The 27,913-nt window shown below is 28.9% G+C and overlaps 1 protein-coding gene across 1 annotated transcript; it reads left to right on the forward strand.

Moving 5' to 3' along the window:
• The first annotated feature begins 2,009 nt into the window (after positions 1-2,009).
• LOC136092149 (uncharacterized) lies at positions 2,010-26,748 on the forward strand. The gene is made up of 8 exons (XM_065819871.1): positions 2,010-2,429; positions 22,340-23,936; positions 24,088-24,302; positions 24,491-25,432; positions 25,738-25,928; positions 26,056-26,323; positions 26,431-26,502; positions 26,664-26,748. Exons 3-4 carry the CDS (start codon positions 24,176-24,178, stop codon positions 25,405-25,407), a joined length of 1,044 nt encoding a protein of 347 aa, XP_065675943.1. The 5' UTR covers positions 2,010-2,429; positions 22,340-23,936; positions 24,088-24,175; the 3' UTR covers positions 25,408-25,432; positions 25,738-25,928; positions 26,056-26,323; positions 26,431-26,502; positions 26,664-26,748.
• The last annotated feature ends 1,165 nt before the right edge of the window (positions 26,749-27,913 follow it).

Raw genomic sequence — 27,913 nt, forward strand, 5'->3', positions numbered from 1 at the left:
GACATAGCCGTGAAACAGGTTGATCCGTTACTTGATATTCAAGCTTCTGTATATATAGTGATTTCCTTCCAAGACTCTTCTACAGCATGTGGTTCAGACAACTTACCTGTTATAGTCTTGCAGAAGTGTTCTCCGGAGCTGTCGTTTATACTTTCAAAACAATTTAAAAAGTGCTTATCAGAGTCTTGTTTTCCAGTCTGCTGGAAAGCGGCATCTGTTAGTCCTATTTTGAAAAATTCTGGATAGCAATATGACACATATGATTACCATCCCATTAGTCTTCTTTCTATCGTAACCAAGGTTTTTGAGGCTTTATATAACAAACACTTAGTCTCTCATCTTGAATCTAAATACCTACTTTCTGATCATCAAAATGGATTTCGATCTTTTCGTTCCACAGCTGATTTGATAACAGTAGTATCCGCTTGGTTTTATCGTGCATTAGATAAAGGTGGATAGGTTAAGGCTATTGCTCTTGACATTTCTAAAGCTTTTGATAAAGTTTGACATGCTGGTCTTCTCGATATGCTTTCTTCGAACGGTGTATCTTTAAGATTATCGAGTTCTTCCTTTCCAATCGTAGTATAAAGGTTGCCTCGATGGACAGCACTCTTCTTTATATACTGTATGCTCAGGGGTTCCTTAAGGTGCAATCCTTAGGCCTATACTCTTTTTAATTTAGCTTAATGATCTTCCAGATATTCTCACATTTAAGGTGGCACCATTCGCTGATGATACTACTATTTATTTTTGTCATAATAAGAAGCCAACACTCTCTGATTGCTTGGAGTGGGCATTTGTGCTTAAAAAGGATCTGGTGAAAATGACTGGTGAACTTTAACTCAGATAAAACCCAATTTTTTTGAGCCAATCGTTATCTTAATAATTTAGATCTTCCTATATTTATGAACGGCAATGTACTCGATAAGTCATCTACTTTTCATCTTCTAGGACAAACTCTTACTTCCGATCATTCTGCTAAGGTTACATCTCTTTATCGTATTTGACACTTTCTTACACCGGATTTTATTCTTTATCTCAACAAATCTCAATCCGTCCTTGTATGGAATACTGCAACCATATCTTTGGCGGATATACTAATGATGTTCTTTCTCTTTTATACAAGGTGCAAAAACGCATTGTAAACATAGTTGAACCTGCTCTTGCAGCCAACCTCAAACTATTATCACACCGTTGTAATGTTGCTTTTCTTTCTCTTTTCTACAAATACTTAAAGAGCTAGCGTCTCCTGTGCCATCTACTAAAACTCATTCTCATGTTATTTGTTATTCAATTTCTCATTCGTTATTCATTATAAGTTTCATCCTTTTTTTGTGACTGTTCCTAAGTGTTCTGAAAACTCTTATTCATCTAGTTTTTTTCTTGAACATCAGTTCATTGGTATTCGCTCCCTTCATCTTGCTTTCCTGATTCATATAATTTGCAATCTTTTAAGTCGTCTGTCAATCGTTATCTTGCTCTACAAACATCACCTTTTTTCTTCCAGTAACTTCCAACTCTGATAGTGGTTGTTTGCAGCCTTGCTGGAAGCAAAAATATTAAAAAAAAAAAAAAAATTTAATTTTATATCCCAAGTACCAAGACAAGTTGGAGTAATTGCTCAGTTTATGGTGAATTGAAATATTACGGAAATCCCGAAAAAATTTATTTACGTAAAGCTGACCAATTACTTGAAAAAGGCAGAATAAAAGCAATAGCTTTTTTTTTTATTTACCCGGACTATTAAAATTAGAAAGCATGTTAATGTATGCACATTATAAAATAAGTTTAGTAACTAAAATTATTAATTCAATATATTTATTTAGTTATTAACAAAAAAGCACCTAATGTTTTTGCCATTCACTTCCGGTTGAGAGTCCAATATTTAATATAACTTTGTATTTTTCGTTGTAAATCTGGTTTGAATAATATGCACTTACCGCTGAGTTTTTTAAACAATTTTCAAACAATTTCACAACAAGATTAGGGTTTTCCCCATGTGTTCGTTCAAAATGTTTTCGTTTAGACTTTTGACAAAATAAAAATTGTAACACTTTTCTACTTTGTTTTATTTTTATTTCTGTTAAAATATTTCGTTTTCATTTACCGTGAGAAATTAAATTAATTTGCACTATTTTTCTACTAAATCCAAACTTAAAAAAAAATTGTTATTTTGGTTTCCTGAGATATTGCACTATTAATCTAACTAAAATTAATGCATGAAGAGTGTGATCATTAAATTTGGCAATTTTTTTGATTAATCTATGGCAGATGCCTTCAAGACGCATCAAGGGTTGATTTAAACATAGGTGCTTGTTACAAATAACTGCTATATGTTTTTCTATGGTTAAAAGTTTCATGATTTAAGAGCTAGAGATGCTGCAAAACATGGGTCAAATGTAAGTCATATCCAAAAAGACCAAGATAAGGTAAATTTTTCATATTAAATCAGGAGGGATACTGTATGATACCAGGGTATGGATAGCACACATTCCAGCGCAAGATTTTTGATGGATGTTTTTGAAGTGAGTGTTCTACTTAAGATCATTTTGTAATATCACGCGGCAGAGTTTAATTAAGGCTTTCTTACTTACTGCCAGCAACAAATTTTGGCAAACCCTTGGATTCTTTTAAGGAAAAATCAATTAATTGAGTTTTGTGTTGTTGACATGAATTTTAGCACTTTATGACTAACTTATTTATTTCATCCTGCTAATTATCAGAGTTGTTGCATCTGACATAACGTAATAGTTTCATCAGCATACAACTTTAAGAGACCTTTGGATTGGTTAAAGACAAACTTACTGTTTACTACAATGCCAAAGGGTCCAAGCACAAACCCTTGTAAAACTCTACTAATTGTAGGCAACGTAAGGACATGACAATGACAGGAGGGGACACTGTAAACAATGACCTTTTGAAAATGGTGAAATAAATATGATTTAATCCATGTTAAAGAAGTCTCTGGTATAAAAAAAAAAGTGCAAAAGAACTTAAGCAGCTCAAAAAGTGTTTGTTCTTAATTTTTCTATTTTTCTGAAAATTAATTTTTTCTTTATCTCTCAAAGTAACTCTCCTGAAATAGTTACTTGGAGAGACTCCTGGAATGGTACACAGTTAAATATGTTTTAAATGTATTATGTTTAATGGTTCATCGTTAACTGCATTTATTGTTAAAGATAAAAAAGTTTACAAATAGATTTTTTCGATTTGTTAACATATGAAGCTATATTTAATCGCCGTGGATTATATTTAATTGCCTACTGAAAGTCGGTAGGCAAATATCAATTCTTATCCTGCCGAAAGTCCGTTTAATTGGCTAAGTATGTCACATGTCGCAATCAATTAAAAACGGGATTTCGGTAGAATAAGAAATTTTAAAATCATACCGACTGTCGGTAGCCGAAAAATATTTTATCCTACCGAAAGTCCGTTTCATTGGCTAAGAATGACACGTGTCAAATATAATTTTTAAAGTAAAAAACGCGTTTTAGGTAGTATAAATAAATATCAATCTACGTAAGGGTAAATTCTAACTAATACATTTTTTAACAACAGATTTACAAGATTAAGTAATAAATTTTTATAAAATTAGATGTTTTGAACATAGTGAAAAAGTGCGTTATGCATATTTCCTAATCATACAACCTTTTATTCAAATTCATGTTTTTTTTGTTCTATGTCCGTGGTAAAATGTCGCGGAATTTTGCAATTGATTTTTGATTACCTTCTAGATTAGCTAGATTCGTTTAACTTGTTGAAGAAATACCTTCATAACTAAATACAGTTTTCAATTAATTGATTAATTAATTTACAGTTTTCAATAATCATCTTTTTTTGAAAAACAAAGAAGGGAATTTTCAGTTGAAAATCAATACGTAATGCAACATTAATGATAAAGGACTTATCAAATAAAAATATATGGAATGTATAAAATATAATTTAACTTATAATAAGAAATCCTACCTCGAAATGTCTCATTGATCATCGAATTTTTATTTAACTTGAGGCTTATAAAAATTATGGTAGTATATATGGAAATGATCACCTTATTTTTTAAACAACTGGTTTTATGATCGGTGTATGCTGGTGAAACTAAAAAATACAGTCGATGCATGTATACTCTTCTGCCTATATTTAAACAATTTATTTAGTTTTAGACTGATCATTTTTGCAATTCGATGCTGGCTTTTAATTTATCGCATTATCAATAGTTTTATACAGTGCCATGGCTAGAAGGTTGAAGCTCCCCCTCCCCCCCTCCCCCGAAATAAAACAAAAAATATACAAAAACAAACTAATCGGTCGTAAGTTCGGATCCCAATTCATAAAACTTTCCATAAATAGGTATTACCAAAAAAGTAATCACGGGTAGCCAAGCCACGGCCCTGGCTTCATATATAAATATAATATAATTTTACTAATACTTTAAACAACTTTCTACAAATATTGCCTTGGTTATTGGTTCATAAATTACAAAAGCTTGAAACTTACGTAACTTATTTGACGAAATGCACCACGAGGTTACCCATTGGACTTTGCATTTCATGTCTTTTGATTAAGGAAAAAAATATTCAGGTAAAAAAATATTTAAAAATTAAATGAATAAAGATTAAAAAAAGAATCTAAATTTTGGTAAGACTGATTTTACTTTTTTGTTCACTAATAGCTAAGGTTGATTCCTATTCAATTCTGAATGACTGTTTGGTTCATAAACAAATAAAAAAAATACAAGACAGTGTATTTTTTTATTTGTTTAACACACACATTTATATATACACAATAGACTTCTGGTTATTTGAACCTCCAAGGGGAACAAGAATTTACTTCGAATAACCGAAATTTCGATTAAAAAAAAATAAAAACGCTCATGGGGTATAAAAATAAAAACGCTCATGGGGAATGAAACTCGTTTCGAATAACCGGGAGTTTACTTTATATATATATATATATATATATATATATATATATATATATATATATATATATATATATATATATATATATATATATATATATATATATATATATATATATATATATATATATATATATATATATATAGATCTATATAGATCTATATATATATATGTATATATATATATATACATATATATATATATATATATATATATATATATATATATATATTATATATATATATATATATATATATATATATATTTCAAAACCTGTATATTTTGATAAAGAAAAACAAAATTACTTTCAAAAGTTACAAAATTGGCATAAAAATAAATAACAAAAATTTGTCTATAATAGACTAATTTTTGTTATTTATTCATTTTTCCTAAAATAGGATTCTAACGTTAATAAGAACTGATTTTACTTTTTTATTCACAAATAACTAAGGTTGATTCCTATTAATTTCTAAATGACTGCTTGGTTCAAAAATTACATAAACAAATCACAAAATATAAAACTATTTATAAAACTTTAACAAATACTTCTGAAGTTTATATTATACTCATATATAATTTATACCACATATAATCTACACACAAATATATATATATATATATATACATATATATATATATATATATATATATATATATATATATATATATATATATATATATATATATATATATATATATATATATATATATATATATATATATATATATATATATATGTACACAGTATCGGACAAAACGAGTGCAACCAAATAATGCTAATTTAGTTTCCTTATATAAAAGTGTTGCATTTTTTCAATTTAGAGAAATAACTATGTAACTGTTTAGAGACAAAGTTCTTCAAGTTTTATTCATCACAAAGTTCATCATTTGAAAATTAATAAATTAATCAAAAGTATTAAAAAAAGTTGATTTCCTTCTGGACAAAACAAGTTCAACTCGACAAAATGTTGACCAAGCTGTATTTCGCTATCAATATTTCGTGGCGAATCCTTTGTTGTCGATCACAGCCTTGCATCTTCGAGGCATAGATTCGATCAGGTGATCAATGAAACTTTGTGGAATTGTTGCCCAGGCCTTTGGGATTTGTTCAAACAGTTGATCCTTATTACGAACACCGTCACGATTAATTCTGCGGTTGACGATCTCCCACAGCTTCTCAATAGGGTTGAGATCCGGAGATTGAGGCGGCCAATCCATCATAGATAGCTGTTTGTATTGAAACTACTGCTTGACTACTTTTGCAGTGTGTTTCGGATCGTTGTCTTGCAGAAAAACCCATTTTATTGGCATATTCCATTCAGCATGAGGTAACATAACATCTTTCAGGATATTTTTATACATGAAACGGTTCATTATTCCATCGTTTCGATGTATTGGACCTAGACCGTCAGCAAAAAAACACCCCCAGACCATTACATTGCCTCCACCATGCTTCACGGTCTTATGGCAGTAACGTAAATCGAGGCGTTTTCCGGCCGGTCGACGTACACGGCAAATGCCATCGCTCCCAATGATGTTGAACTTCAATTCATCACTGAACAGGACCGTTCGCCATTTCTGCCCATTCAAGTCAATATGAGATGTAGCAAACAGGAGTCTTTTCTTCTGGTTTTTTAGTGAAATCAGCGGTTTCTTTGCAGGGCGTCGAGAAAACAATCCGGCTTCAACAGCACGTCGTCTGATTGTTCGGTCCGATACAGGCAGCTCTAATTGCTTTTGTATCTCGACTGATGATATCCAGGGATCCTTCTTGACGGATCTGACGATCATAGAATCCTCTCTAGAAGTGGTGGAACGCGGTCTTCGACCTTTGTAATCTGCTGCCAACTTCTTCGTAGAACGATATTTGGAATATAGTCTTAATACGGTCCATTTTTTTACGCGATATTTATCACAAGTACTTTTTTGTGACATTCCACTTACGTAATCGCCAATAATTTTCTTCTTAGTTCCAATCCAAGACTGTCGGGAGCTATTTTTGCACTTGAAGTCATAAAAATAATAAAAATAAATAATCACGCTTCTCAAGGCTTACCGTGTTACATTTACCTTGTGATGATACAATAATGCTCTGTGGAACACAACATCTTGGGTGGATGTGGACTGTATTGACGTAATGAAACACTTGTTGTATTTCACTTCTTGTATTGATGTTCTTCGATAAAACACTTTGATAAAACTCACTTCGATAAACTGTCTTGATAATACTGACTGATTGACTTCCATATAATGACTGAATTACTTGTCGATTTACATGTCTCTTATATAGTAAAATGAACCTGTGTGAACCTGTTCTGGAAGATTCTAGATGCTTCTTTTCGATGCTTCTGGAAGCTTCTGGATGCGTCTGGATGCTTCTGAATATTTCTGGATATTTCTGGATGCTACTGGACGCTTCCAGATGCTTCTTCTGGAAACTTCTGGAAGCGTCTACATACTTCTGGAAACTTCTGGATACTTCCTTTGATTATTAAAAAACTTCCGTGACGTTGACACGGACAAGACTTAAGAAAATGAAACAAACCAAAAAAGTTGCACTTGTTTTGTCCACTGCAAAATGGCACTTGTCAACGCAATTCTGCCTTTGTGCTGTCACCTGTCAGCTGATTTATTTATTAATTATATAAATATAATTAATAAAAATTAGTCTATGAATAAAAAAATATTCTAATTTTTGTTAAAACTGATTTTACATTTTTATTCACTAATAACTAACATTTTTATTCACTAATACACTAAGATATAATGTTAACTAAAAAATACAGTAAAATAGCCATAGTTAATACTTAAAAGGATGTCATCCTTTTGCCCAAAACACTTTCTGTGTGACCACAATAAGCATGAATCACATGCAATTGCGCTGCCAGTTTTATTGCCCTCACTTGTGCGTTTCTGACATACAGCACAAGGCCAGATGTCTTGTTTTTTTTTAGTATTGATTACTTTATTAATGGCTTTCCATTCATCCAAGGTAAAATATAATTGAACTAATGAGAGCAATTCTAATGCATTTTTATCTAGAACTGACCATGAAACACAATTTGGTCTTCTTTATATAGCATCTCTAGCAATAAGGGTGCCAGAAAGAGCTTACTGTACATCCTCAGCTTTTAAAAACCAACCAAGCATCACTGTAAGAGAAAAAATGATTCTAATTAAAAGCAAACTACTAATAGCACCTACTAAGGAAAATTAAACTAAAAATGTATTTTAATGATGAAAACAATTTTTTTTAAATAATAACTTAATAGCTAGTTCTAAAAAAACATTTACAACCAATGGATTATGTTTATATTTGTAATGATATTAATAAATAAAAAGATTAAGGTATTGTATGTATGAAGATATGAAGGTATTTATAAAATGTAAAAAAAATAATTTTAACAAACTAGCATGTCTTTTAGCAAGTTTAAGTCTCACAAAAGGAACTGGAGCATTAAAAGTGTTGTTGAAGTTTTTTAGGAAGACCTATAGTTGTGCGTGTTGCACCTTTCGGACGTCCACATCGAGCAGCTCATTGAGGCAACTGTATCTTTTTTAAGAAAGAACCTAAAATAAACATTTGAACCTTACAAGACTTACCATGGCTCATGCTTTGATTGCTTTTTTTAAATTGCAGATAAAAAATTTTAAATTTATATTTACTTTCAATACCTGCTTCATTCTCCACAGCAAAACATTCTTCTGGGTGTGGTTGTGTTTTACTAACAACAGATTGTTCTGATGCCCCATCTCTTATTAAACTATCCTTTTCCTGAGGGTTTCCAATTAAGTCTTCTATTTTTCCACTGTAAAGTAATTCCTTAACAGTTAATGACGATGTTGGTGTATCCTCAGGTACTATTGCAATGGAAAAATCTGGAGACAAGAAATTATCAGATGTGCTTAAGTCTATCTCTTCAAGCTCATTTACAACCATATTTTTCCCTGTTCCAAACCCTTTTGCAATGCTTTAAGAACGTTCATTCTATGTTCAAAAGCATGTCCAGTAGACTCTTATACTAGAGTTGCTATAGATGAAGTTGCCTGAAGAGCAAGCTTGAATTTTTCATTCTAAGAGAGTTTTTTTTTAGAGCTACATGAAATGCTGAACTAGATTCTTCAGTTATGGCAGGTGTATTGAAAACTTGCTGATGCTGGCGATAATAACTTTAAAAGTAACTTTAAGCAAACCTTCACTGCTATTAACTACATAATTTTTATTTTCAACTAGTAAATCATTGACTTTGCAACGCAAGGTAATTTGTTTTAGTACTTGATCAAATGCATAGGATGTTAGAATTTTCTTATAAGTTGCCTGAGCCGAATTAGAATCAAAACACATAAACACAAATATTCTGCATTTGAAAAATAGTTTTATGGTCTCTTTCATTTCACATTGAAGTTAACAAAACATAAAACATATCAAGGAAGTTTTCAAAAGTACTATTAAGGTCAATAACCTCTTTTAGTTTTCCGTTAAAATATTCTAAGCGATTATTAGTTGTGTTCTTAAAATTTGAACAAGCATAGTTTAATCCCAAAATCCATTCATTATGAATATTGTGCCAGTTATTGTTAAAATATTCCAAAACTGTGGTTAGTGCTGAAGAATCAAATACTTCATAAATTTCATTATATTGTTCTTCTGATTTTGCATAAGCTAATTTTTGAATTTGCTCAAGACAGAATGTACGTTGCCCACTTGTTATACCAAGCTTAATAGTAGTAATTTCACAATTAAAAGATCTATAGGTACAAAAATATAAAAATACAAATTTGAATGCACAAGATGTAAAACCAGACTACTCACCATTTAAAGACAATGATCAAACAATGATATACAAAATGATCAGAATCAAAATCAGAATTCAAACTTAAACTTATTTTAGACTACAAGACATGTTGGAACTTATTATTTGATATGATTGATCGTTTTTTCACGTTGAGCAAATGCTTTAAAATGGCTTATATATACATATTATATATATAATATACATACACACATATACAATACCAGAGTCTTGCAGAGTGTATTCCCTGGTTGTAATAAGAAAATAGGATTACAGCTTTAGGTACCAGGAATGTGTTTTCCAATGTAAGCTATACAAGATGTTTTAAGTCACTATAGTACAGTAAATATTATACAAAATTTGGAGCATTTTTTGAGAATATTTATTCCTACATTACTAATGCATGTATTATATGCCTACACAAATCAAACATCAATGATTCTGCATCTTCATTTGTAAGTAAACCTACAGCGGCTACATCACTTTCACCTATATAATAGCATTAATAAAAATAAAAAAAATTATCAATATTGCAAAATATATTGATAGTTTTTTAACTAAAACACAAAATACATAAAGCAATATACTAACCAGCACTATTTTCACAAAGAATAATATAAACAAGCATTCTAGTTTCTAATAGTTTATGCGTTGTATCCATACATATAAACTCAGGATATGCATTATATGCACTATGCATATATAAATCTTGAAAAAAAATCCCTTTTAAAATCCCTTCTGGATCTGTTGAAACTTCAACATTTGCATCTAAAAATATATTTAAAAAATATATATTTAATAATATTTTTTATGTAAATAGCTTTTACTTCTTTTTGAGTACATGAAATATAATTTAAAAAAATTAGCATAATCTGCAAATTTATTTTTGTGTTGAGCCATTACTAATTAAGAATTTTGAATAAGTTTTACATCCATTTTTGCACACTTGTGTGGTTTGGATGGTTCTCCATAGTGATGTATAAATGCCACTATCAAAGAGTTGAAGCAATTGTTACAACTGATGACCTTCCTAACATTAACATGAAGCAGGTTGTAATGGATTATATGTTAAGAATAGCAGGATAACCTAACCTGGTCCTGAATAGCTCATTTTAATTTAAAGTTTTTCAAAAAAGATTTTTTATTAGCAATTTACGAGATATTTAAGTATCAAACTCGTTCAACATTCAAATGCCAATAATTCTTCTCTATTTCTAGCATGCAAAAACCAGACTACTTTTGATACAATTATAGTTCTATTGTAATAACAAAGCTTTTAATAGAAACTGCTTGAATAAAAAACGTTTTTATAATGATAAATTTGTCAAATAAAAATTATTTTTAGCATTATAGGCAACACTTTTTCAAACATTTTTGGTCTATCAGCATTAACTTTTAACCATATTTTATGACTATCTGCATTTTCTAGGCGTATTAAATTTCAATATATTCATAGATTAATAGCAAACATAGCAATAACAGTGCAAAAGCATATTAAAGACTACTTACTATATTTTTCTTTTAAAGTTGTCACAAAGGCTGTGATATCATTTCGGCTATCATTTTTGCGAGATGAAGCAGCAATATTCGACATATCTCTAAGAGTTATAAGTTTGCCTGTAGAATTAATTAATTCCTTTTGTAGAAGCTTTTTGTTTGGTTTTAAATTCATCAACTCTTTAGCTTTATGAATAAAATAGTCAAGAAGCTTTCGTTGATTAGGCAGGTGTTTATAGAGAATCTGATGGATTTTAAAAAGGAGATTTGACAAAATAACAAAAATCAAAGTTGTTTATTTGTGAGAAATACAATCAAGTAATATGAAGAAGTATGATAAAATAAATAAACTTATAACTTACTTCAGAAACTTTATGATTACAATTATTATCCATATCTTGCAAAACTAATGATTGTCCATCTTCAGATGCTTTAAAATGCAGATAGAAAGGACAGTTTTTTTTATAAGTTCTATAATAATTAGAATGATTTTAACTATTTAAAAATTCATCTAGAAAATCATACAAGAATATTTATTAATAGCAAACTAACATAAAGTAAACTTCTAATAGTTGTGATAACATATAATAATAATAAGAATGTTTATTTGCTGTTTGATTGAGTTGATATTTAGCAACTTGATATTTTGCACCGAAACTTTTTTATTTTGTTTTTTGATTTTTTAAATTTGTTTCATAATCATTGCCTGCTCTAACCAAAACCATTTCATATACTCCCTGCCTGTTCTCCTTAAATCAATTGATGTGTGTACACTCCATACACCTTCTCCCTAAGCCAGTCTAGTAAGTGACTGGGGTTGATATTTGATTGGAGCTGGGTTTGATAAAACATGGCTAGGGCCGGGTTTATGACCGGGGTTGCATTTATATTGATTGATCCTATAAGCATACTTTTTAAAATTAAAACTCATGTTATATTTTATATAAATGTGTATATATCATCATCATTATCTCCTGAAGACTTAGGGTGGTTTTACTACTTATAAGGAAGGGGGGCTCAGAGAGGGCTAAGAAAATGAGATAAAAATTATCTCACTTCTGATACAGCTCGGGACTCTCAGTGGCTAATGAACTTTAACTCAGATAAAATAACGATAATAAATAGCCTTTTTCAGCTAATTGTTATCGCAATAATCTAGATCTTCCTTTATTTATGAGCAGTAATTAACTCTATGAGTCATTTAACTTCTAGGATTATCTCATTTTTCTGATTTTTCCTTGAAAACCATAAATCAAATCAATTGCAAAACTAGCATCTGTAAAGGTTGCTTTTTTTTATTGTGCTTGTCACTTTCTTACTCCTGGATCTATTCTTTATCTCTATAAATCTCTAATCAGTCTTTGTATGGAATACTATTGTTATATCTATGGCAGATCTTAGAATAATACCCTTTCTCTTTTAGATACGGCGCCAAAACACATTGCAAATATATTTGGACCTGCTCTTGCAGACAATCTCTAACCATTGTCAAATGTAATGTTGCTTCTCTTTCTCTTTTCTGTAAATAATATAGTTGCTGCTCCAAAGAGCTAATATCTCTTGTGCTATCTACTAAAATTAATTCTTGTGTTATTCGTCATTTAATTAAATCTCATCATTTTACTCGGTTCCTAACACCCTATTCACATGAGCGATGTTCGGCGGAACATTATTCTGGAAGAAATGTTACTTCAAAATGTTCCTTCCAGCGTTCATATGTAAAATCAGCTTGATGATAATATCACTACAATAGTCTTTAACTTATGTAAACAGAATTAAATCGTTATAATAGAGCAATTTTCCCTTAAATAAAGTACTAAATTATTTTTTTTAGCCTCAAACAGTTTTCCATATAAATTTGTTTCAAATAATTAATATCAAGAGGTCAAATGAAATGTCCATGAAATGGCCTGGTGGATTTTTTGACAAACTCAAAGTTTGCAAGCTTTGGGTTTGTCAAAAAGACTTGGCTTAAAAATAAAAAAAAGGATTTAAAAGACTGGAAACATGAGCGATTGAAGAAAATTTTGCAGAAGTGAAATTTTAGGAATTAAATAATTATAAAACTTCAATTTGATGACTCAGATAGCTCCATAATAATATATATATATATATATAGCAGACGACTCAAGGTTTTTTTTTCAATTTTTCATGCACCACTTTTAATCGATTTTGACAATATAGTATAGTGGGCTATCAGCAGGAGCGGCGAGAGGGGCAAAAGGCAGCAGATGTCCAAGGGGCGCCATAAAATATGAAGATACATAAAATACAAAGTTCCTCAATGATTATATATGAAAATTTTGAAAAATAGAAGCGCTAAGGCTCTCGGCACCCCTGACCGTAGGTGGTATAGAGCTAAATAATAATGAACTTCCTATGACTATTTGAAAATGGTCATGGAAATCAAGTAAAAGGCTTATTTTGTGTTCATACAAATTATTTATTTACTTATTAGTTTTAGAACATACTAATAGTTTAGGCAAAGTTTTGTTAAAAGATGACAGATGCACGCAAAATATTTATCATCTGGGTCAAAAGAAATATATAAAAAATTAGTGAGAAAAGAAATGTTTAATTTACAAAGTTATTTAAATTTACAAACTTATTTATTTGAACAATTTATATTATATATAAACTAATAAACACGTGATAATACCTTACATACTACTGATAAAGGTTTAAACAGTATAACAATATTGTTAATTATACTATTATTTACATTTATTGGTTCCTTTCATTAAGATACTTAGCAATAATCAAAATTATTTTTTTCTGGTCCAATGCTCCTTGCATAAGAAACTATATTAGATTAAGCCAGACAATCATCACAGTGATGAAGCATAAGCTTCTCATTGCAAACTCTACTTTATTTTAATAATATCTTCATTATATTATTAAAATAAAGTAACTCTATTTTAATAATATGTTCATGATATTCACAAATGTGGTGAAGAGTGATGCAAGCATTAATAATTTTTGTACCAAAGTTAAGATCAAATTCCATATGCTTGCAAATGACAAAGCCAAGCTTTAAAATGTTTAAAAGCATTCTCAACCATTCTTCTAGTTTTTTGAAGATCATTAAGCTCCAAATGCTTAGGATAAAGTTTTAACAAATGACGCAATAAAGGAATAGCGACATCCACCATCAAACATAGAGAAACAACTTCGCTACAATATTTATCAAATAGATTTAAATCTACAATTGCTTTGAAAAAAAGATTTCTTTTAAATATAATCATTATTTCTTCTTAGTGATATAAACAAAACAGTATCTACAGTCTAAGATGGCAAAAATAACAATCTTTATAATTATAATAAGAAATTACTTGATCTTTAGTTGGCTCTTCTGTACTTGACTACCCTAAAAAGACTGGTCACAAAACAAAAGCCTTCACATGAAGCTAGATAATGCAATGTAACGCGACACGTTTTACTACTGAAATAGCTTCTTTTATTGTTTCGGTAGGTTTGCTTAAATGTTGAAGTAATTCAATAACCTGCAAAATGAAATGTTTTAACATTTAGTTAAAAATGTAAATTTAAGTTCCTCCATTCTAGTAAAAATCTTATTAGACCATTGAGAAAATTTCGGTTTGACCCAAACATTTCTTTCAATTGTCGATTAAACTTTAAGGCAGCTTAACTTAAATATGGATGGACGATTGATTCATAAGCTCAAGGTTTAAATAAAGAATAATCTGCTTCTAGTCTAATCTGCCATAGTTAAAGCATGACTAAGTCATGCTTTAACTATAATTTAAAAGAAGTTTCAGTTTGACACAATTTAGTTTGGTTAATTAGACCTAAACTAGGTGTTGTTTAATAAATAGTTTACTTCAAATTGCATATTTGATCATTAAATATGCTACTATGTGAAAACTAATGTGAAAAATTTTATAGTTTGAGTTGCTTTTACGATAAAATTTAATGTAAAAGCAACTCAAACTGTGTTTACATTGTGTAAACACGACTCAAATTTTGTGTAGAACTCACATTAAATAGTCATTTTAAAGTCAAACATAAATCAACCAACACTGAAATCACAATCTTGGAAATTTTTTCTGTTACATTTTATTATATACTAGCATATACAAAGACACTTTTTCTGAAAAAAATTAAAATTAGCACACAAAAAAAAGCGCCATCTTTTTTAAACGAAAACAAAAAAATGTTCTGAAACATTAATTTGCTCTAGGTTAGCTATGCGGTTCAAAAGTTTCTCAAATGTTCCGGGAATTTTTATTCAAGTTGGGCTCACATGAAAGTACATTTGTTCATGTTCCTGTACTGCAGAATATTCCGTCAAATGTTCCATCGTGTGAATAAGGTGTAAGTGTTCAAAAAAATCTTATTTATCTAGTTTGTTTCTTTGAACACGATCTTATCTTTATCTTGATTCTTCCAGTAACTTTCAACTCTAATAGTGGTGGATAGCAGCCTTGTTGGAAGTAAAGATGTTTCCAAAAAAACTACAATAATTACGTATAATGGTCAATTTCAACTTCTGATTGAATTGATTTTATAGCTACTGTTTTTAGGTGAACTGAGCTTATTATAGCCCAGAAAATTAATTATGAATCCAATTTGATCAAAAAAGCTAAACTAAATCCTAAATTTATATACGCATATGCAAATAGTAAAAAACAATCATCAAAAAATACATCCGCTCATTACAAATGATGGCGTAACCTTAGTTGATAGACAAGAAATTTGCAATCAATTCAACTTCCATTTTTGTAATGTATTTAACACTGTTCAAAATAATAAAAAACATCTCATTTTAAATCAAGAACAGAATCAATCTGCAAATCATTTAACACTGATTTTTTCGAGAGCTTAATTATTAAAATAAAACTTGATTTGCAAATTGAATTCAAACAAGCTGGTGCTGATGGGATCTACCCATATTTATTAAAAAAATGTTCAGATAGCTACTCAAAAATATTATCAATTACTTTTAAACATTCATGTGAAGTAGGCTGAATCCCAACAAAATGGAAAGAAGCAAATCCGTCACCAGTCTTGAAAAAAGGCAGCAGAACAAACCCATCAAACTATAGACTCATTCCGCTCACGTCTGTAGTATGCAAAATTATAGAAAAAAGAATTAAAAAAAGTTATCACAAAACATCTCATTGATAACAAATTACTCTCTGAGCTCTCTCAAAACTTGAAACTTATGGTATCAAAGGCAATCTTCTTAAATGGTGTAGCTCGTTCATTAAAGCAACGAAGCAGAGAGTAGTTATAGGTAATTATCGTTCTGATTTGTGCAATGTAGTTAGCGGAATTCAACAGGGTTCTCGTTTAGGACCTCTATTTTTTGTTATATTTATTAATGATATGCCAGAAGTAACAACAAATTTCATTAGGCTTTTTGCAGATGATACAAAACTTATTGTGATCATAAAAAATCCAATGGATAGTATTTCTTTTCTAAAAGAAATTGACGCAGCTGCGAAATGGGCTGAAGACTGGCATATGAAATTTAATAATGATAAATGTAAAGTTCACTGTGAACCACAGAGACCACCAGATTTTATGTCGTGGCACTTAAACCAAATCCTTACTATGTAATAGTATTATCCATATTGTTTCAAAAAAAATTATTTCTGAAATCAAAATGCGTTGCTATCATACAATTTTATTATTATAATAACTATATTCGAAAATTATAATAAATTTTTTGCAGAATCTAAAACTTAAAAAAATGAATAAAAATTTTTTTTTATCACTGGAAATTGCTAAAAAAAATTTAATACAAGTTTTTTAAGAAAAAAAAGAAAAAAAGAAGAATAATGAATGAAAAGATTACTGCCCCATGCCAAAACCTCAGTTGATGTAGCAGCACTCTGCTACGAGTCAGGCTATTTGTCAGTCGATATATGTACTGAAGCCCCCAGTAGGCTATTTCAGTATGATGTCACACTGCTCACCTAAATTATCAGTATAAGATATATATGTATATATATATATATATATATATATATATATATATATATATATATATATATATATATATTTATTTATTATATTTAAGTTAAGTTATTGTATTCTACATATAGAGTGCCTAATGTTCTAAAAGAACAGAGTAATAATACATATATATATATATATATATATATATATATATATATATATATATATATATATATATATATATATATATATACATGATATTTATAGATAATAAATAAATAATTTATATTTTATATCTATACATATCATGTAAGCACATTTATTAACATATTATATATTAACATTAAAAAATGTAGATGTATTTACATATATACTTATATATCTGTGGCTTAGTAAAAGAAGTAGAAATACTTTTAGTAGAAGAGATTTTTTGATTTTTGCTTCTTTTATCAATCCACAGATATTAGTGTGTGTGTACACATATACATGTAAATGTATATGTGTACACACACACTTATATCTGTGGTATTATTATGTATACATGATATATAAATTTGTAAGTATATATTTTCATGCATACATAGGAATATATGTATATTTATGTCTGTGTGTACATTTATTTAAGTATCTAAATAGATGTATATAAATTCATATATTAATCATAGGTGTATACTATAACTACGCTGTTGTAGATGTTATTTATGTATGAAGTTAAATAAAAACATTTATGCTTACTTTTTTCAGAGTACAATTTTCCTATTTAAAAATTGAAACAATTTGATGTAACAGATTAACTACAAACTAAAATTTAATATAAAAAAAAAACGACTTTTAATTTTATAATTGGGCTGAAGACCCCCACAGGCTTACACTTTTGCCCTGTTTGTCACCTTTAGCACTTTGTCCAGATTTTAAAAAGTTACTTTTCAAGACAAATTAAAAAATTTAAAAAGTTACTTTACAGGACAAATACTGTTATGTTCAAAAGGTTTTATATGAGTGCCACAACATAAAACCTGGCGATCTCTTTGGTTCACAGTGAGTTATGCATATAAGAAAAAAACAGATAACAACATTTATAAACATAAATATTATATAAATAATTCAGGAATTACAGGAAACAATATCCGAGCGTGATCTTGATGTTATAATTACAAAGAACTTAAAATGGAAAATCCAATGCTAAAAGCTGCGTCAAAAGCTAATTGTATTCTCCGAATGCTTAAAAAAACTTTCATTTATTGGAACGTAAAATCAATCAAGATTTTGTACACATCATTTGTAAGACCTCATCTTGAAACATTTTCTTCAGCATGGAATCTTTAAAGAAAAAAAGACATGGAAAATCTTTAAATAATTAAAAAACAAACTACTAAACTAGTGCCTGCTTTATGTAAACTTAATTATGAATCAAGACTCCAAGTTCTTAGTTTTACCCTAAAGATAGAAGAACTAGAGGAAAGTTAATTATTTCAAAATTTCCAATAGCTTTATAAAAGTAAACTAGCAATTAGAAATAATCAACACCCCATCATCAAGCAAACCAAGATTAACATTTGCAAAGGAGAATTCTTCTTCGCTAACAGAATTGTTACATATTGGAATCAACTCCCGAATGAAGTTGTTGAGGCTGATTATGTCTTCCAACTTTAAAATGGAGTTTAAAATAAACATTTATCATAAAGTGATACCGATATTGAAAAACAATTGGACTGCCATAGTCTACAAATTATTTTTTAGATTCACAGAACATTATTCTATAGCAGTTGTATCTATAATAAATACATAAATAAATAAATAATACGCCTTTTACATCACAATTGTATAAATTTTCCATACCGAAAAATTTAATAGCATCTTGCTGATTGATGTACTGCAAGCCAGTCGTAATTCATTATATATTTTTCTTGATTCAGTTAGTTTAATGGCTTTTTTATATCTCATCCAGGCATCAAGAAAATTTAACCATTTATTTTCAGATGTGTCTGCTTCTATGGATGGTCGAATTCCTTTAAGTGGTTGTGTTATGTGATTTAGTGATGTAATCAATTTTTTCATCAATTTAGTCATTTATGCTCGCATGATGGATCGGATTCAGGTTTTATTTCTGATATAGGAGTTGCCATACTTTTCTTTCTTGTTATTGTTATTTTATTTTTTTATTTAGTTCGTTGACTTTTGATCTTAACTTTGTCTTCCAGTGTTTGATTTACAGGGTTAAATGTTTTATTCAATGTTAATTATATTATATATAATAATCCTATGCATAGCGTCATGTATAATAACAAAGTTCTTAACTCAGCTTTCTTCTCTTCATAACTAACATACAAAAACATATACGCAATGCACATAACTTAAGTCCTCAACAGTCATTAGCATAATGACCATAATTATCTACAGTACGTAACAACATACATGTAATCAAATATGGCGTATTAAACACCCAGCAATGATCCTGGTCAAAATATTATTTATGATCTTATGCACAATGCCCCTCTTTAGCAGACAGCAATATTACTTACAGCGTAAATTATAGTTTTTCAATATATTGAATTATTTGTTGATTTCCAGCTTACAAATTAATCAATAAATCAAAAAATGTAATGTAAATAAAAAGCCACAAAAATTCTAAATCAATGATTTATAATTTTTTACATTAAACTTTCTGATTTAATGATTAATTTGTAACCTGGAAATCAACGAATAATTAATTCAATGTATTGAAAAACTATAATTTACGCTGTAAGCCATATTGCTGATATTATGTTTTCAACCATTGATTTAATCAGAGGTTAAAAACATAATACTATCAAACAAATAATTGCAACCCCTAAATATGCTTCAAATAATACAACTTTTAATGTGTAGTACTTTAATGGATAGAAAAACACAGGCAAGATAGAGCACAATGATTTCTAAATCAATTTGCAGTAATGGGCATAGTTAACTAATTTTTTAGTTAACTTTTAGTTAAACTACTTTTTTTTAGTTAAATGCAATAGTTAAACTAAATTTTTTTATTTAAGTTAAACTTTTAGTTTAACTAACTTTTTTCCTAGTTTAGTTGAAAAAGTTCAACTAAATTTTTATTAACTAAATTTTTTATATATCGCCAAATAAATCGTTCTATTTCTATGCACCACTCACCTGACCAAGGACTCCAAGGATTCTGTTATTACTATTTTTATGTATTTATTTATTTAGTGCATGAACTGGACTTTTCAACATCATTTCCGCTTGGTCTGTATCAATAAAACGGTTAGCGGAAACATAAATTCATCAACAAATTTTCTTGAGTTGAAAAAAAAAAAGTTAAAAAGTTGAATTTTAGTTAACTATTTCTAATTAGTTTAAGTTAACTACTTTTTATAAAAAGTTTAAATATAAGTATAAAAATAAAGTATAAAAACTATAATATAAGTATAAAAATATTAGTATAATATAAAATATAAGTATAAAAATATAAGTATAAAAATAAAGTATAAAAACTAAAAGTTTAACTACTTTTTTTTAGTTTTAGTTTAACTAAAACTAAAAAAAAGTAGTTAAACTTTTAGTTGCAAACTTTTTATAAAAAGTAGTTAACTTAAACTAATTAGAAATAGTTAACTAAAATTCAACTTTTTAACTTTTAACTAATAGTTAGTAGTTTAGCTAAACTATAATAAAAAAGTTTGTGCCCATCACTGTCAATTTGTCTTATATCATATAAGATATATGATAAATCACCATAATGCCCATTTGCATCTCCACATCTAATTTTATTACTAAAATTTATTACAGCATTTCATTTAATCTAGCATTTTTATTAAACATTAACAGAAGTATTATTATTATTAATAAGAGAATTGTGTGGGCTAGGACTAGGATTGCAATCTGAACAGTATATGCAAAATTTGTTTATATGTTGCTTATAAATCATTAATTATAGTAAATGTATATTAATCATTAATTACAGTAAATGTAGGTACGTGCGTATCTGGCTTTTTACGGCACCGATTTCAAAGTTAAAAACTGTGACCTTTTTTTTCACAGCGTGCTCGAAGTCGGTGTGGTAAAGATGTATTTATTTGTCTTTTTTTTTAGAATTTCATATCAGCTTAGACTTTATTAGAAAAGTAGAATGTTTTATCTTGAATAAATTATGGTTTTTTTTTACGAGTAATAAATTTTTCAGTTTTTTTATTGCTATTTAAAATTTCGTTCCTGTTCTGGCACTGCATTGATATCGAAGGCATGTTGATACATATTTGAAATTTTCCAGTCAACTGTATAGATCTATTTTCTATGTACCTGCCAAATTTCATTAAAAAATATTCATGACCACGTACCGTATTTTTCGACCCAGTGGAGGTACCATTTCCACCTCTTTTAGTGTTACTGTTACACTTTATAAAACTGTTTCTGATGTTGTTACAGTTACTTTTTGTTATAAATTCTGTTTTTTTTTTACAGTTATCAGTGATTTTCATTCGGTTTTAAAATTTTGTTTCTGTTCCGGAGGTGCATTTATATTGAAGGCATGTTGGTACACATTTAAAATTTTTCAGGCAACTGTATAGATCTATTTTCTATGTGCCTGCCAAATTTCATCAAAAAATATTCATGACCACATACCCTATTGTTCCGCGCAGTGAAGGTATGTATTTCCACTTCCGTTACATTGTGTTAGGGGGAGGGGCGGTTTTTGACAGTGGAGAATTCAGTATTTTTGATTTTTTATTCATTATAATGATATATTTTATAAGAACTGTTATACAAACTTTTTTTTTAATAGCCTTTTACAACTAAGGATATTTGGGTTTTCTTTTTTTTAAATTGTTAAATGATGTACACAAAAACTAACAAGTATAATTACGGTGGTTATATATTAATTTTTTTTTTGATGGCTAACTCTTTTCACACACCAAAATTAGTTTAAAGGCAAAATTCTGCAAAATAAAATTTAAAATGTTAAAATTAAAATTATATAACACTATTTTATGATGATTCTGCGTAAAATTCATTGAAAACAAAAACAGCATTTTCTCAGCTTTTTCCATACCCATAATTTACCATATAGCCACCTTAAGCTATATATGATATATAAAAATTATACATATATTTAAAAATTTTTTTTATAGATTAATTGTAATTTTTTAAATTATTTAATTATGATTAATAGCTGACCCAATTAAATAGTAGTATTATGATTGTTGAATTTAGTTTAGTGCATCATGGGACCTCAGAAGAAAACAAATCTATTTTATGGTAAAGCTAAAACTTATTTAGCTTGTAATTTTCCAATACCAGCTCATTTAAGTATTGGCTGTAGAAATGGACATGTACTGCATATATTTGCAACTAACAACGATTCATATAAAGTAACTGTAGAACTAATCGGTAAGTATTTTAACATCAAAATTTGTATAAGTCAGATTCAGCAACTAGTTAGAACATCAAAAGTCTTTGTAAACCATTTTTCACGAAATTCGAAAGCATTTGTTGACATCTGCAACATGCTCTTTGCATACCAAATAACAATATCTGCTGTGGCACAAACATCCCAATCAATTGCAACCTCAATTGACTTTCCTACATGTTCTTCATTTTCTTCTCAACAAATCAGTGTTTCATCTGTATCAAATAGTGATCACTTATCTCCTTTATCTCGTCCTACTTTAAAAACCTCTTCTCATGAACCACTATCCAGTTTGAGAGCTGACGAGTTGAGTCCCAGAAAAAAGGTTATGAGAAAGTGCTTAACCATTTTGGCAAACGAAATGGCAATTACGAAGAGAAAACATAAAGAGGATGTTAAAGGTTGAAGAGATAAAGCAAAGGCTAGAGCATGCATATTTAAATATCTAAATCAAGTTATTACTCGTAAGAAAAAGATAATTTCTCAACTTAGAAAAAAATTAAAAGAAAAGTTTTTAGATTAACAGTTAAAATCAAATTTTTTGTTTGAAACAACAGTTAACATCCACGCAAAGAATGTTTTCTTATCAAAAGGCAATGTTAAGCCAACAACTTGCTGAAAAAAATTCTGCAATTCTTGTACTGCAAAATGAAATTCAGAATTTACAGGAAGAGTTGGAGGAAATTAAGCAAGTAACACAAAACACCAAAAATGAAAAATGCTACTCAGCAGATATTAGGAGACTTATATATGACATGCTTGTGTGCCAAGTTCCTACACAAAGTGTCCCATCTCTGCTCCGTAAAATTGGGGAACATACTGGCTATCGATTTAGTCAAATTCCACATCGTACAACTGTAGAACAAATGATGCGTGAGCTTGGTGTGCTTTCAGACTTACAGGCTGCTGAGATAGCATTTACAACAAAAGATCTGACACTTGGTTTTGATGCAACAACCCAGGAGGGTGTTCATATAAATGCTGTGCACTTGACAACGGAATCAGTATGTATGGTTGTAGCTATTGATCAACTTCCTGGAGGTACAGCTTATGACTATCAGAGTCATATTACAAAGTCTATTGAAAATCTTGCTAAGTTATATAGTGATTTCTATCGACTCAAATATACTGACGTAAGAAGCACTATTATTGGGAACATAACAAATACAATGAGTGATAGAGTTGCAACAAACCATGCAACAATCGCAAAGTTAAACCTTGTTTGGCAGAAATCATTAAATGAACTAAACTGTCACCTTCACCCTTTAGACACAATGACCAGCTCTTGCAAATCTTCACTTAAAGCATTAAAGACTTCAAAAGGGAAACTTTTTGGAAGAGACTGCATTGCAGCAAACATTGTTGTACAGCTGAGCAAACTTCGCTACAAGGATGCAAAAGGTACTCTAACTAATCTAAATCATTCTTTTACTTAAATATATTTAGTTTTCTGAATAAAATTTTGAGTTAAAATGAAATATTATAATTAGTGCATGTTTTTATTTCACACTCTTCTTACAATTGCCAAAATGAGCTTCTTTATGATATTCAGAGGTGATCCAAAAGGTTTTGTAACCTTTTTGGACCAACACGAGTTAACCAGAGGATTGCTACCACGCTATAGAGGCAACAGACTACATATGCTTTTTCACACATGTGGTGTTTTAATCCATCATTATGCCATATTGAAGATATTTCTGTGTTCTGGCTTGGCGTTATGCGGAGGTCTGCAAAATAGTTTATTTCAAGACTTTACATCTGAAGCAGGTATTTTTTTTCTTTTTTATACCTGTTCAGTTCATTTGATAAAGTACTACACAATATTATAGAATTAATTACAAATATAGTTACAAATACAAATTACAAATAGTAATGGCACTTGCAAGATTAATGGGGAGTAAAGACTATTATAAACAAAGATTAATCTTTGTTACTAATTCACTTTTTCACCTTAGGTGTCCGTGAGTTGTGTGCTTTAGCTTTAATTGGAAAACTACTTTCTGGTCCTTGGATGACAAAATTTTATATTGCACCAGGTACGAGACTTGACTACATATCTGGCATTCAGATAGTAAAAGATGTTCGGAACACTCTTATTGAGAGCAGCAAGAATCCTTTATCTCTACTTAAACGAAAAACTGATTTCTTTGGTAATGATATTGAAGATGTAGTTTTTGATTCAATAATCAGCTTTTTCCCAGTAACTGATGAAATGAGTAAAGCATTAGCTGACTGCCTTAATGCAGTTATTAGCGTCATTGACAGGCAGTACAAGCGGCAATTTGAAATGAGTTCTAATGATCACCTTAAAGACCAGACTAAGTCAGCTAGGCTTCACAACATTGATTCAGAAGAACTTATGGGTATGTTTAGCGCTGCAAAGCACAAAGCTCCAAATGCCACTCTTTGTTTTCTTTCTTCAAAACTTCGTGCTTGCAAAAATAAAACAACTGCTCTGCTATGCAAAAAGCCAAATGATATTCAAAACAAGTTGATATTATGGGCTATCTCTAATGCCAGAAAAAAGCGGTTTATAAATATGCAATGTCATAATGACCTGAAGTTAGAATTGATAAAACGAATAGCAGATAAAATTCAGAAAAAAGAAAACAAAGAACGCAAAAATGTAGAAAAAATATTAAAAAACTGCATGCCTGATCAGGTAAAAGAAATGTTTCCTGACCTAGAAAATAATGAGGCCTCAGATATCGAAGAAATTCTTATTGGAGCTTCTATTGGAAGAAGTATTTGCCACATGTGGTTCGATAATGCCACTAACACCCAGGATGTATATTATGGAAGAATTGTTGGCATTAAAAAGAAGAAAAGTGATGTATATATAGTTTCTTATTGGAAACCAAAAGGAGAATGAAAATGATGATGGTGTTGAGTATGAGGTGAGCAAATATTAACTTTCTGCAGACATAATAAGTGGTGATATGGTGATAACATAATAGAAATGTGTAATAAGGTATATGTTATTTTAAATAATAGTATGTTTTATAAACTTGCATTAATAGATATTATTTACAGATAGTAGGTTAGTCTTTATTTTTTATAATAAATTTTACAGTGCCTAATGTATTTCATATTCTCTACCCTCCCCTTTTTTTAAGATAATGAAAAGATTTATAATTATTTAATTTCTTTTTATGTATACATATATGTATATACATATATGTATATGGAAATGTAATTTTAGGTAGTCGGTTAGTTACCGATATCCAACAACCAGGGTTGACCTGGTTGCAACGAGCTATGGGAAACCAAAGCTCATTTACTATTTGACATAAGCAAATTGCCTGGCTCATGACAATTAATGTTAATCATAATGATGGCTATACATTGTTTCTACCCAGAAACACAGACTTTTGCTTGCATGGATTGAGAGATGTAAGTGTTTAGTTATAATAAATCAGTACACTCTATGCAAATGGCATATGCCATTACCAGTTAGTTACGCTAACACAATATAACTTTCTTTTCATTATAACTTATAATCAAATCTATTATATTTCAGGTTAAAAAGTATTGAAGGGTCTACTTCTATCGATTTTTCTGTTTGGTAATGGGTAATGTGTTGTGTATCAGGAGTTAAGTGATTTTTAATTTTTTTTTAAGTTCGGAAATCATTCTCATCTTCTCTAATTTGTAATGGGTTTTTCAGTTATTGTGCTAAATATCTAATATAATTTCATTTATCTTTTATTGCAAGGTTTTAACTATGATGGCAGCTTGCTACTGTAGATGTTTATCTTAAAGACCTCAAGATTATATTTATTAATTCAGTAATAACAGTTACATGTTAATTTATTATACATTAGTTAATTGTTAGCCTTAATTTTTTTTTAAATTTTATATATCTGATATATTTTATCTTATGTATCATTGGAAGGTTACGCAACATGATGAAAACCACACGATTGCTTCGATGGATGTTGATCTTTTTCATATCAAGATTAAACCGGTTCATATTTTGTTAGAGATTGATTATGTTTATTAATGCAATGATAACAGTTATATATTTATTTATTATCCGCGACAAAAGGTATCCTTATTTATTATCCGCGACATAAGGCATCATAAATAGGTATGGCGATATTAATTTAGGGGTTTACTTTATTTTAGATATCATTGGATGTGGTTTCTTTGCGTACTAAAGAATCGACTCTTTCTAGCTATTGATGACACAGTTTTGTTTGCTTCAAAAACAAGGCTTTCTTCAAAGCCACAATTCTGTTAAAAACATTACTAAACAAAAAAGAAAATCATTATTATAGTCTAAATTTTTTGTTAATGAAGTATGTTTTTAAAAAAATTACTTTTATTTTTTGCGGTTTGTTGGAATTTATATATAGTTAGATAGATATAAGGACTACGGAAGGGAAAATGAAGGAGAGCCGTGGTGGACAACCCCCCCCCTCCTCCATTGTTTAGATAGATATATTTTTGTCGGTTTTTAGTTGAACTATTTGGTGTTTTATGATATTTTTTTTGTACTCCGGCCCCCACTGAAATATCACGCCTTTTCCGATGTTATATATGTATATATATATATATATATATATATATATATATATATATATATATATATATATATATATATATATATATATATATATATATATATATATATATATACCTTTTTTGTATATATATCTTTCATTGAAATTCATTAGTAACGATAAAAATAAAGCGAAAACGCAAAGGCTTTTAATGTATTTAAAGATCACCTACATGCATTTAAAGATACACTATAGAAATCCTTGCCTTGGTGCATATTTAATAAAGTAAATATATAAACCCTTAACCATATATATATATATATATATATATATATATATATATATATATATATATATATATATATATATATATATATATATATATATATATATATATATATATATATATATATATATATATATATATATATATATATCTTTCTTGTATATATATCTTTCATTGAAATTCATTAGTAACGATAAAAATAAAGCGAAAACGCAAAGGCTTTTAATGTATTTAAAGATCACCTAAATGCATTTAAAGATACACTATAGAAATCCTAGCCTTGGTGCATATTTAATAAAGTAAATATATAAACCCTTAACCATATATATATATATATATATATATATATATATATATATATATATATATATATATATATATATATATATATATATATATATATATATATATATATATATAATAGTTGTTAATATTGCTTAATTAAAGTTTTGTTATAAATTTTACTATTACGTTTTAACCATTAAAAATATTTTGTTACTTAAATTCGAAACTTTTTTAATTACGTTTTTTAATCGTTTTGCACATTTCACTATGCAAAATCAAGCGCAAATTAACAATAATTCTAT

Source organism: Hydra vulgaris, chromosome 15 (assembly GCF_038396675.1).
Source record: "Hydra vulgaris chromosome 15, alternate assembly HydraT2T_AEP".
Classification (NCBI taxonomy): Eukaryota; Metazoa; Cnidaria; class Hydrozoa; order Anthoathecata; family Hydridae; genus Hydra; species Hydra vulgaris.